This window comes from Megalopta genalis, unplaced genomic scaffold (assembly GCF_051020955.1).
Source record: "Megalopta genalis isolate 19385.01 unplaced genomic scaffold, iyMegGena1_principal scaffold0292, whole genome shotgun sequence".
Classification (NCBI taxonomy): Eukaryota; Metazoa; Arthropoda; class Insecta; order Hymenoptera; family Halictidae; genus Megalopta; species Megalopta genalis.
This window is the reverse complement of record NW_027476361.1, coordinates 108,710-121,907: the sequence shown is the minus strand read 5'-3', so window position 1 is coordinate 121,907 and position 13,198 is coordinate 108,710. Positions and strand designations below refer to the sequence as shown.

General features: G+C 36.7%; 1 protein-coding gene across 1 annotated transcript in view; it reads left to right on the top strand.

Annotated features, from left to right (window-relative positions):
• Positions 1-13,023, top strand: part of LOC143263020 (uncharacterized) — a 55,019-nt gene extending 41,996 nt beyond the window's left edge. The window contains exon 3 of the mRNA XM_076528322.1: positions 12,951-13,023. Coding sequence (XP_076384437.1) covers positions 12,951-13,023 — 73 coding nt within the window. The remainder of the gene's footprint in view (positions 1-12,950) is intronic.
• The last annotated feature ends 175 nt before the right edge of the window (positions 13,024-13,198 follow it).

Sequence of the window (13,198 nt, the reverse complement as noted above, 5' to 3'; positions counted from 1 at the left end):
TTGCTGATTGCTGATTGTTGCTGCACTGATCACAGAATGAGTGTTTCCGTTGACATCGGCAGGCTATTTATACTGTCCTTGCTAAAGGACAGAACGTCCTAATCAGCAAGGACGAACAATGACAAAAGGATACTACCGGAAAAGATGCGCCAGGTATGAAAACGTCTCCCGTGGAAAACCATTAGCCACCGCTGCCGGCTATCAGGTAAGCACATGTACCTGCGATGACCGGTCGTGTCATACGGATTTTGCAAGGATTGGCTCGTTCGGTTAAATTAAAAAAAAAAAGAGAAGCGGCGGATTAGGCCGAGCCAGTGCAAATGAGTCAATGAAGGAACCATTGTAAACAGGCTCGCACCGAGCCTTGATGAAAATTATGATTTGCAAGGGAAAGCAGAACCTACCGGGACTAAACAGGGTCTGGTTATTTACGGTAAATAAATAAAAACAATATCTTATTTTAAGTTTAACAATGTATAAATATGTTTGACGTTCAAAATAAGAAACGAGACTCCTATTTTATTTATTGTTATTATTAATAAACAAAATTATATGGATTAATAGAAAATATATTTCAAATGATATTTAAAATTTCATAACTGAAATTAAATGATTATTACAATTGACTAATTATGAAAATGATGTAAGTCCATTTAAAGCCAGCAAACATGTATTATTTTGATTAAATTACATATTGATAAATTAGTAGTATTTTGTTTTTTTTGTACATAATATAACAGCTGTCTGTTGAAACGAACGACGTGATATTATTTCATGTGGTAAAATGATATAAATGCAATGCATATGCGACAAATGAACGCAAGTCGCTAGCTGAAATCTACACATGCATTCGACTGTGCACTAGCAAAAGTCCCGAAAAGCTGTTATTGAAATTAATTTCTCTATGCCATAAATAAAGTTTTTATTTTCAAATAAAACTTTTTTTTAATAATCGCTCTATTTGTCATAGCGTGTCATAGCGTATTGGGGATCTCAATTTTGTATCGCGCCTCGGGCACCAGTACGCATTAATCCGCCAATGCTTCGGAGGACTGTTCATTTCGCCCTTGCTGAAGAACAGAGAACCTCGTATTCGTCAAGGACGAACAATGCCGGCGAAAAAGATGCCGGGCATGAAAATGCCTCGCGAATACAACCCTTGGTCGCCGAGGCCGGCCATCAGCTATATGTATACAGTGACTCCCACTGATATTCGAACACTTTTCAAGGTGCTATTTTAACTTTTTTAAAATTAGAGTAGACGATTTGAATTTTTTTTTAGATCATAGAGGGACCTGTATAATAGATAATGTTACAATTTTGCTATTACATACTTGGAATGACAAAACGAAGTAAAAAACTCTCGTTGTTTAACTTTCTTATCTGAGCAAGCTATTTTTGATCACTTTTGGGCTAATTTTGCCGATTTTTCGAACTTCGAGATATTTAATTAATGAATGTTTAATAAAATATTTATTAATAATTTCAATATATATCATTAGTTAATTATATTTATTAATAATGACAAAATCTATAAATTTCGAATACTTCTTTTGAAATATGAAAGTTAATTATTTAATAATAAAAAAGGATGTTTATATTATGAAATCTAACGAAAATGTAAAAAATGCGTCTTGTAGATCTCGGTAAGTTATACGCATGCTGAAAATTTCATTGAAATCGTTTAACGCAATGGTAAGTTACAAGCGTTAAAAGATTGTAAAAATTGCAAATTTCTCATACTTATTGATCAAAAGTGTAAAAGGTCGGAACAAAACTGCGATTTTTGCGATCATTAATTATTTACAGCTCGTACGAAGGTCAACCGATTTCAGTGAAATTTTTAACATGTACATAACTTATCATTATCTAAATAATAAATGTATAATTATAATTATTAATGTTATATAAATAATAAATTAAATTTTTCAAAATAAAAAAAACACTATTTTCAAAATTAACCATTGAGAAACGATTAAGATTTCCGAATGATTCAATTTGTATTGCGCTTGTCCTCCCGATGATGAATTGTAGACAATATCGATCTATCCGTGGGAAGCAGTATTTTCGTGAAAACGTTATTCTCCCTTATACATTTTAGTATTTTACAGTATTATATATCGCCCGCAGTCGTTTGCCAAAAGTAGAGTCGGTGGCGAGTTTTCGTCGAGTCCCTCATTTCTTTCTGCTTCCTACGAGACAAAACGCTTTTCTGATTTATTACCTGCTACGGTTAATCCTTGGCATCCGCAGATATTTTCGATGTAACGATCAGACGCAACCATAAATTCGGGTCTACTCACGCGAAAACGGACACCGTTCGGAGTACTGTTTCGGATTTTGTTTAAATGTGACTACGTTGTAGCTTCTAGCGACTACGAACATATTTCACAAAATCTTAAAAATTTTCTAAATTTCCCCTTTGACAGGCCCGTGAAACAAAGTCGGACGTTAAGTTAATTATAATAATAAAATGGAATTTATAATAAAATGAAATATAATAATATAATAATTTTACCGAAAACGATTTCTAAAATGCCATTTTTTAAATAATTTATTAACACTTATTGGACAAAATTAAATTGTATTTAACAAAATTATTGAATTAAATTAACGAAAATTGTTTATAGTTATATAATTATTATTATTATTGAAAATTAAATCATTTAATTAATGAAAATTATTCGAATGCTTTAGTTGCTAATTTAAAAAATCGTCAACTTCTCATGTTGTTTCGAAAATCTTTAAAAAATTAGTGTTTTCCTCAAGGTTGTTATTATCATTAAATATATTTTGCTACGTATTTTCCTAGAATTAAACAGTTTAAACAAACATCAGATATTAATGATTATAAAATTGAATACCCGGAACAATTTTTAGTAAGTTACTCCAACTCGAAAAATTTTTCTATAAAAAAAGGTCAGAGTCTCGTGTTTTTTTCCAAAAAATTCTTAAAAATTGCTTAAAAATTAGTATTAAGCTCAATGTTGTCGTGGACAAGAAATATTAATATTTTCTTGCAAACGTAAAAATACGCTCGCTCCAGATAAAAAATTGTTTAAACAATCACTTCATACAATTATAAAATTGATCACCCGTGATGCTCGTCGAGCCATTGCTGCATCAAAAAACCGTACTAAAAACCATACAACATAAAAACAACATTAAATACATAAACAACAATCGACGAATAAAACCTGGGAAATCGAAGAACGGACTAAAAATTCTACGAAAACGTTAAAATTTTCTAAAAGAAAGATACGTGGCGATCATATTTCACGGCATATTCTGGCCGCATGACGTACCGCCAAATTTCCAGAAGAATTCATGTTCGTCCCGGTGCGCGCATCAACCAAAAAACTAATCTCGTTTCGAATGGAATCGAGCGAATTGTTTCACGTCGGGGAGAATGATTCTCGGCTGGCGGGGCGCGATGAATTTAAAGTTGATTTCGCATAAAATGCGCACAGGGTATCGCGAGAGAGCTGCCCTACTGTCCCATTATTTCCCGGCGGCCATATTGGTTTCATGGGGGTCCACGGGGGTCCATGGGAGCTAGCGGGAAATCGTAAAATCGGTGACGATCGGCCGGCCGCGGCCGGTTCGGTATCAGTGTTTCTATTACGCTCCTGTCCCGGTGTCTTTCGCGGAATCACGTTATTTTAACAGCGACAGTGGGACAAAAGACTGTATCGAACGGTCCTCTCGATTTGTGCACGCGTGCGTGCTGCGCATCGTGGGAAATCTGGTCGTTAAGCGGATAGGTTCGCGTCGATGACGGAAATATAGTCGCGATCCGCGTCGTAACCTACCGTTATCTCGATGGACCCTTAAATTATTCGGTTGATTGCTGTTGCCGCACCGCGGACGCGCTGGAACCCCGTTCGAATTTCCCGCCAATCGGCCGTGATCGCCGCGATGGGCGCGCAGAGCTCCAAGAGGTGAGCGAAACCACCCGCTCGAGGACACTTATTAGGCCGCGGTCACGCTTCCGGCCGTGATGATAACCGACGATGAATTTTATCTCGTAGATTCCGATTTCATTTACACGTCGCGAGACGATCTTTTCTCGATCTCGTTGTCGGTTCTTCGAAGATTTCAGTTTGAAACTCGAATTGCTGGGAGATGAGTTTCTTTTTCAGCAGACAAATTATCGCGTTTGAGAATTTTTCCCGGTGTAACTTGTGACGCTAGAGGCACGAATTTTTCGTAGAACGATTCTGTAGACTCTCGCGATCGTAACCGTATATTTTTTTACTATATCATGGAGCAATAAACATTTTTAAATGACGCTCGAAAAATGCCAGACACCGCTGACGTACGATTGATTTTAAAAACTAACCGCTACCAATATTTTAGGGCATCGTTGGTCAGAATTAAAATTTTTCGTTGAAGATGGTCTCAATTTTTATTTCATTTTCAATTCATTAATAATTGATGATTATTTCATTGAAAATTCCATAGAAATCTTTAGAATACAAATTTTATTTTACATATAAATAAATATAAATTTGAAATGATTATGTCTAAAAATATAGCAGCAATTTTCTTCCAAAAAGAATGCTTTCGTGTCCTTGCGGCTCGCTTTTATAGCTGGTGACGATCGTTAACTATAAAAACGAGCCGCAAAGCTCGAATAATTGTATCTCTTCTTCCCAAATTGTCCATTTTTGTTTCTAAGCTGAGCATCAATTAAGGAGAATTTACTGTACCTATCGTACGGAACGCTTTTCAGAGGGTATAATATTATCATCGATTTTACGACGATTAAAAATGTTATTGTTGAATATTTATACTACTGTTCGATGAATTGATGTTTGTAGATAAGATTATACATTTTGGAATATTTATTTAATACTAGATTTTTAGACAAAAAACAGCTGTTTTAAATGAGTTTATAAAAGTAACAATAAGACGTTTATTCTGATTCTCAACAAGTGTTATTGCAACATTTGCCGTAATCGTAAATTAAAAAATTGGTGACACGCCATTTTAACGGGTTCCGTAAATCTAATGTTAATATGAATAAAAAATAGTCGGAATAATGCGGTATAAAAAGTTTCAGAAATAAGTGTTTTATTCCAAAAAATTAAGGTCACCTTCATTTTCTTAAATTGCATCTTATATCTTTTACTTCATATCATTGTAGCTTGTGCCAAGACGAATCCAACGATATGTTACATCATGTCCTACGGACAACCTTGACGCACAAAAAATGCGATCAACGAAGTGATATGTTGTCATTGAAAACTGTGTTACGTCAAGGTCATCCGAAGGTCGTGGTATAACAGGTCATCGAATTCGTCTTGTGCAACTTAAAAAAAAATGAAAGTGACCTTGATTTCTTTACGTAAAATATTTCTTTCCGAAGCTTTTTATATCGCAATCCGTAGCCGGCTAAAAACCGAGTAACATTTGTTCGAAACGTTTATTTGTTAGACCGCCGGAGATGCTGGAAAAAATCGTGGCAACGGTTACGTGGAACACCCTGTACACGCTGAAAATTTCATTGAAATCGGTCGATTGAAATTGGCTATAAAACGGTTCCAAGTGGGAAGACAGCCTAAGTCCTCCCCCAGCATCGCCGCGAATCCCGTGGACGTCGCGTCATAAAATAATTAACGGGCGCACCCGGTTCGGATAGCTCGTCAACTTGCAAAAAGTCCTCTATTAGTGCCCGGTACGCGGCTGAATTTTTCAAATCGGCGCGCCGCTCGGAAACGGTTCCTCACAGGAGAATCCATCCGATAAAGCCGCGCCGGTGTGCATAAGCGATCAATGATTCAGCGACGCTTTAACCCTGATAGATTTTTCATACGGCCCCCGTAAAAAGCTAAGCTGACCGACCATCAGGAGATTAGAACCTCGAGAATCCTCTTCCTATAACCCCCGGGATTCTTCTCGTCTCTTATGGAGAGGGGGGGGAGGAACGGCTGCCGAGTCAAACGGGGGGTTGAACGTAGCCAGATACTAATTCTAGGTGGAAAAACCGATATCGCGCTCGCGCGTGGATGGGCCATCGATCGCAAATGGCCGGCCGTCATTCGAAACTCTTTAGCAATCGTTCCCGGGAGAGGATCGCGGATGATAGATCGCCGGGTGCTCGGTCTTTGCCGGCTGACAGCGGTCCTACGGTGCTATCTGCTCGATTCCGAAGAGCCTCTCCGTCGCTTTCCGAGGCCAGACAGCCGTGACGCGTTATGAGCCAGACTGGTGACACCGCGGTTTTATGGATTGAGATCGAACATCTCGATCTAGGGACCGCGCTCTTATTGAGAGATTGTGTCGCGTGGGCGTTACGTCCTTAGACCGTATATACATGTATAGTAGTGTCTCTCTTCCTGGCGCGACTTAAGTATGCCACTTCTGACACCGAGATATTGCGCGACCCTGTAATTTATCGATTTTCTCGCTATGCGAGTCGGTGAACACGTGTGCTGCGGCACGCGCCCCGGCTCCTTTGACTCGAATTCCCGGAAGACAGCTCATAATACAATGACATAGATTTTTTTTAATTTTAACATTTTAATACTGATTTTTTTTTAATATATTGCTGATGGATTTCTGATTCAAATGAGACCAAACGTGATATAGTTTGGACAGATATTTCTGTTGCCAATAGAATCAAAGACGATAGACGTTGCGCGTAATGCGCTGCCAAGATGCACGTGGTGTGCGATGGTGAAAAGTTTAGGCAATGATGTTTATTTGATTCTCCCAAAAAATTCAAATTTGTCGCTTTAAATGCTATTTTCCGATGGTTTGGTACAATCGATCAGATGCAAATTGGTGCGCTGCTGTCACAGTTTTCGCAGGTACAAAGGGTGGTCAGAGAGTTCGCGATCGCTGGTACCACCCTGGCTATGGCAATCGGGATGCGTCGCGTAGTCACCGGGTACACCTAAAATACTAAAACTTTCACCTTTTCACAATAAAATAATTTCGTTCTTTCGGATCTTCTTCCTGAATACGGAAGGAAACCGAAACAGATTTCCAGCCTTGCAATGAGACTGAACAACATTTATTTACTTGATACTTAATCTGTAATTCATTTTATTTTAGTAAATTACGTAATAAATAAAATACGTCGTTATAACAAGGTGGTGTTTTTCCTCTATTTTCTAATAACAAATAATGTAAAAAAAAACATTAATTTGTAAATAATTCATATTCAAATTGGCTGCAAATTTTTACCATTGTATATGAATACGTATGTACTTACTTATTTAATTTATCCTTGCTCAAAAGATATAATTTTAATGCCTCCATAAGGTGTTGTATGTAAGGTGGTTCTCTTTTACTGTAAGATGTCAATAACTTAAGGGCCGCATGTAATTTATTGTGGTTGTTTGGTTCATTTTGCAGTTCTGTTTTTTCGTTTTCGTTCCTTCTTTCTTCCTCCTCACAGTCTAATAAAAATTGTGTGGCATGTATCAGGGTGCATTGCTCTCCTGTAATTGCACTCATTATCTCTGGCCAATCAGGTTCAAACTCTCCCATGTGTGATTGAATTGAAGGGCCAGCAGGATTATTATTATGTAGCAGTTTATTCCATGCATTTTTTATGTTCTTTGTTGTAACTTTGAACCACGAATCCGATAAAATGTCAATACAGGTTTTTAATGTGTAATCGTCATAAAATTCATTTATTCCTTGATCATATGTTAAAACAAGTCGCAAAAGCTTGTGCCGGAAATTTCTTTTTATTTTTCCTATGATCCCTTGATCCATTGGTTCCAGGACAAATGCTGTATTAGATGGTAAATATATAATTTTAAAATCTTCCTCTTCTTGTAGCGAAATTTTGTAGGCTTCGCAATCATTTAACATCATTTTACTTTCTCCGATATTTGTTTTTCCTCCTGATATTGTTTTACTGATGGTTTGAAATGGTTTTCAAATCAATCTGAAAATAACGTTCTACCCATCCGTGCATTTGACTGCGATTTAAAAATTACAGGTAATGAAAGTACATGTTTCAAAGCTCTTAGCTTTTTATATTTATAAATTACAATAGGCATAATGCTATGTGTGCCTAACGCATTTGCACATACGCCAATTGTAATTCTATCTTTCTTCGCCCCATGTCCACTAAGACTTTTTGTTGAATGACACAATGACACAAGAAACGAAGAATAGAAATTGATTGACCAGTGACGCGATGAAAGGGGATGTAAAAGTGACGTAGCACGCAGTGCCGCAGGTAGCAAGAAAGCCTGGACGGGCGACCGAAGCGGTGCGTGCTAATGACCCTATTATAAAAAATGCTGCCGATGAGGCGTGCATTACTCGAAAATGCAGAAATGATTTTATTGCCGGAAAGAAGACGGCTCGAAAAAATCATCAACTTAGAAACTACAATTGTTCCGCGTTAAAAGTATTACAGAAGCTATCTATATTAATAAAGCATACGCGACTCGACCGATCGACCCAACACCGTCGGGACATAAGCATACAATAGATTCCGAAAATTACCAATAGTAAAATTAACAATAGTATCTAATTATCCGAAAAGCCGTTATTTCCTGCCTGTAAGGTAATGAAAGTACATGTTTCAAAGCTCTTAGGTTTTTATATTTATAAATTACAATAGGCATAATCTTATGTGTGCTTAACGCATTTGCACATAAGCCAATTGTAATTCTATCTTTTTTCGCCTCATGTCCATTAAGACTTGTTGTTCCGCGTTAAAAGTATATAGAAGCTATCGATAGTAATAAAGCATACGCGGCTCGAACGCTCGACCCAACACCGTCCCTACCATACAATAGATTCCGAAAATTACCAAACGACTCCATCTGTACTGCTAGCGTCTTTCCACAAACAAATAAGCGACCGTAATAATAGTATCTAATTATACCGAAAAGCCGTTATTTCCTGCCTGTAATATTTCCTTCAACGCTGCCTACATCTGGTCGCCAAAATTCTCTCACCGTCACGTATTCCCCTTACCTTCTGCACAACACCAATTACCCAATTACCCACTTTTTCCCCAGTCTTATTACCTGCGCCACGGTCAACCTTCGAGACGCGCGGATTCTTCGTGAGATTCACTCGCAGGTACGATTCATACCTGCAAGTGACTGTTACTTCGGGGCGGTCACCTTTTTGTTTTTCCTATGATCCCTTGATCCATTGGTTCCAGATCAGATACTGTATTAGGTGATAAATATATAAATATATAATATAAATATATCAAAACGACTGCCTCTCTTTCTAGATCCGGAAAACTTGAAAAAACATTGAATCCGAGTGTCTCATTGAAAACTTCACGCCCCTAACGAATCTTCTTAAAAAACAAAACAGACAACGAACGGATAGATACTAACCAGAAATCAACGCGTAAAAAATTTGGTTAAGACTCCGTCGATAGTCTCACCATCAACTCAATTCATTCTAAGCCAAGTACAGTTAGTCACCCTAGCGTTAAAAATTGTTATGTTATGTTAAAATATAGTGTTATTGATATCAGCCAATGTTAAAACCATTCTTTATCAACTTACCATCCGTATCACTCGAAAGAGTCATAGGAAATCGCGCAGACTCGGTGTCATACACGATTTAATCGGAGACTTACGACCTCCGTAGATCTAACAGTTCACTGTTCGACCTCGCCGGGAACGTTCTTCTCTAGCCAGTATTCTTGTTGGAAGTGCTTTCCATACAAGTCCACCTTCGTCCATATTGTAAACATTTTCCAAACTTATATTTTCTTCCTCTACCATCTTTTCAAAATCGATTATAAAAGCATTTGATGCATCCTGATCAACACTAGCTTTCTCCCTGTCTATGTTTGATAAGCGTATGCCATGTTGTCTCTTAATCTCGTTAACCACCCATGACTCGCTTTAAATCCCGAATATGACGGAAAATTTTCTCTTAATTCCGCCACCTTGTCTAATATAAGAGCATCGGTTATACGGTCTCCTAGTATCCCTCTTTGTACGAACCATGATAATAATTTTTTATTTAGTATATCGTAATAATGTAGCTTTACTATTTTTCTTCGCTGAAGTTCGCGTTTATTTTTGTTTCCAAGCGCATTCATTTTTGTAGCATCATGTGAATGTGTTGAATTGTTCTAATGCCAATGCCATAATTTTTTCCAATATTTTTAACTGACAGACCTGTTTCTCGAAGATCTTTCAAAGCGTAAAAGCGTTGCTGCACGTTTAATGACGTATATTTTTATGTCGATGCCATAATATTAATAGTAAAGCTATGTGTATGTAATTTAGAGTGTAAAACGATTTTAAAAAACGATATTAATTGTCACAATTTATATATCACTAATTACACTGTCCGACAAGATTGTGACACTCCCTGAACAAGAATCCGAAAACCGAATTGCTCCATCACCCTCAGTTTTTTAAATAAACGAACTTTTGTAAGAACCCAAAATTTTCGACGAAAATGAGGTATTGCATGAAAAGTAAAAACGTTAGAAAGTTCTAATTAGTGTTAAAAGATAGAGGAGAGTTTCCCGAATATAATGGCATGCAATTTATTAATTGTTTTTGGTCCTAAATAACAATAAATTAATGTGAAAATTTAAAAAAGTGTCGACGTGAGCAGTTTCTGCGCAATATTTTTGTATTTTTACGAAAAGTTTTTTGTTCGGCACGAAAACTCTACCCAGGATCGGATTCTGTAGACATTTCTGAAGAAGAAACGGCCCGGTAAAAGCGTCGGAACGATATACATTTCGAGTAGATCGAGAAAATGTTCGACGGCAACATGTACACGACGTTTTGCCGCCATGAGCTTCGCTGCTCGCTTCTCTCTGTCTGACAGGGCCGAAACTACGCGTAATCGACACCGATGGAGAGATCCAATGGGGCATCCACTTTTCGTAAATAATATTTGAATTTTGTTTAGTACTTCAATGTTCTGTTTTTTTTTACATATTTCTGTGGATAATAATCACCAAACTGTGTTATATTTCACACAAAAAATCACACCAGAGTATTTGGAGTTGGTAACTCCTCTATCTTTCAACACCAATTAGAACTTTCTAACGTTTTTACTTTTCTCTTGCAATACCTCATTTTTGTCGAAAATTTTGGGTTTTTACAAAAGTTCGTTTATTTAAAAAACTGAGGGTGATGGAGTAATTCGGTTTACGGATTCTTGTTCAGGGAGTGAAGCTCTACAAGAATTTCATAGTGGCTATAGGAACCCAAAAATCGTGTCGGACAGTGTAAAAGTATGCCAAGTCTGCCCAAAGTATGCCAAATTTATAAAATTATATGCTTATCCATCGCTCGAAATTAATTTATATAAAAGTCACAAAATATATAGGAGCCTACTACCTTTTTTAGCTTAATTTTGCGAAATTGTTTAAATATTTCGTAATAGCGATACCTTCCATTTAATAAATTATTTAAACAACGATGAGAATAGAAACTGAAAAGAATTAATGGCCGGGAAGTGTGTTAAAATCGTATCAAATGTTCGAGTCATTATTAAAAGTACGGCTGTTCGTTGTTTAATCAATGACGTAATTGTAGCAAGTATGAACGTAATGAGATAAATTAAACGGCGTGTAATTATTTCACGTGAAAAGCCGCCGAACCGAAAAGCGTAATTTAAAATAAATAGAGGGACCGAAGATTTAAATATTGGTGAGGAAACTTCCGATGGGGAATTAAATTAGCTCGTAGGAAATTTATTACAGGGAGTTGTTGGCTAATTAGCCGGCTGAACAACGTGATTGTATCATCAAATTTTTCATTTTATTTGATCTCGCAGAGCGTACAGAAGCATTACATCGGAATCTACTTTTAGAGTCCTACAGATCGATCGTCATCGCGTTCGCTGTAGAGTCATCAGAAAATCCAACGTGTATTGCTCATCTGCGATACAGAGAATGAGCCGAAATTAAATTTCGCAGTTTCACCAGGCTCGCTGAAATAAATCTACACATTGTTGGAATTATTATTCTCGCATCGGATAACGAATTTTTGCAATGTTAATTTAATTCCCTCTTTTAATGTCCCCGTCTATTTAATATCCTTAATAATTATTATTTGATAATCCCAGAAACTTCAATAAAAATCACTCAGGATTAATGAAATAAAGTTTTGAATTATTTTGTTTCACATGAATTGCTAAAAGTCCACATTTTGAATCCCCTAGGCGCTGTTGCCAGCACATAAACCAATAATTCCCTAGCCTTAAACTGCCACGGATTCGTGAAAGGTCGTTTAATATTTTTTGATTTTGCCCGAGCCCCATGAATCATGCGTTTAATTAAACATCTTATAAAAGAAGAGAAGAAATTTTAATTTTGTAGTGTAAGAAATACGTCGTGCTGCAAAAGTATCCAAACGTAACCTCACATTTACTAGATTCAGAGCTAAAAAATCAACTTTTCGTTTGAATAAAGATTAAAATAGATATTTACTGTATAGATGGACTTATAAAAATAACATTTTCACTAGACCACCACTCTGTCCCCAAACATTCTATTTATAAATCAAATCTATAGCTTGCCACACACTGAATATCCAGAGACAAGCCAGTAATTTATGAAACACAAAATTTCCTGGACTGAAAAATCTCAAGCTGAAAAACCATTAATTTACTTAAGCTTCTGTCACGAAGGAATCCCAATATTATAATGTCTGAAACTGTTAAACATAACCTCACATTTTTTACACCTGAAGCTAAAAAGGAAATCAACTTTTCATTTGAATATGGGTCCAAACAATTCTGCTCTACATAGTAAAAAATCCCCTAGAATTTAATATCGTAAGTAACCTGCACTGTTATGAATTTATAATCCAATAATTCTCTAGTTTGCCACTTTGCGAATCCCTGTGGATAGCCACCAATTCATAAAACAAGAATTCCCCAAACTGCTAGACTCAGAATTGAAAATTTTTCCTTCTCAACCCTACGAACTATCAATTTACTCAAGCATCTAACTTGAAGGAATCTCGATGCAGAGTGCCGGAAACTGACAAACATAACCACACAATTCCTGAACTTGGATCTAAAAAAGTCAACCCGTCCATTTGAATTAAGTTCCAAATAATTCTGTTCTGCATTGATGCAATTATAAAACAGAATTTCCCCCAGAATTCAACATTGTGAATCTCGTAAAACCAGGTTAACAAATAAACAAAAACTTCCCTAACCTGTTTTACTGTGAATCCCCGAAAGATAGCCACCGATTCATGAAACCGAAATTCCC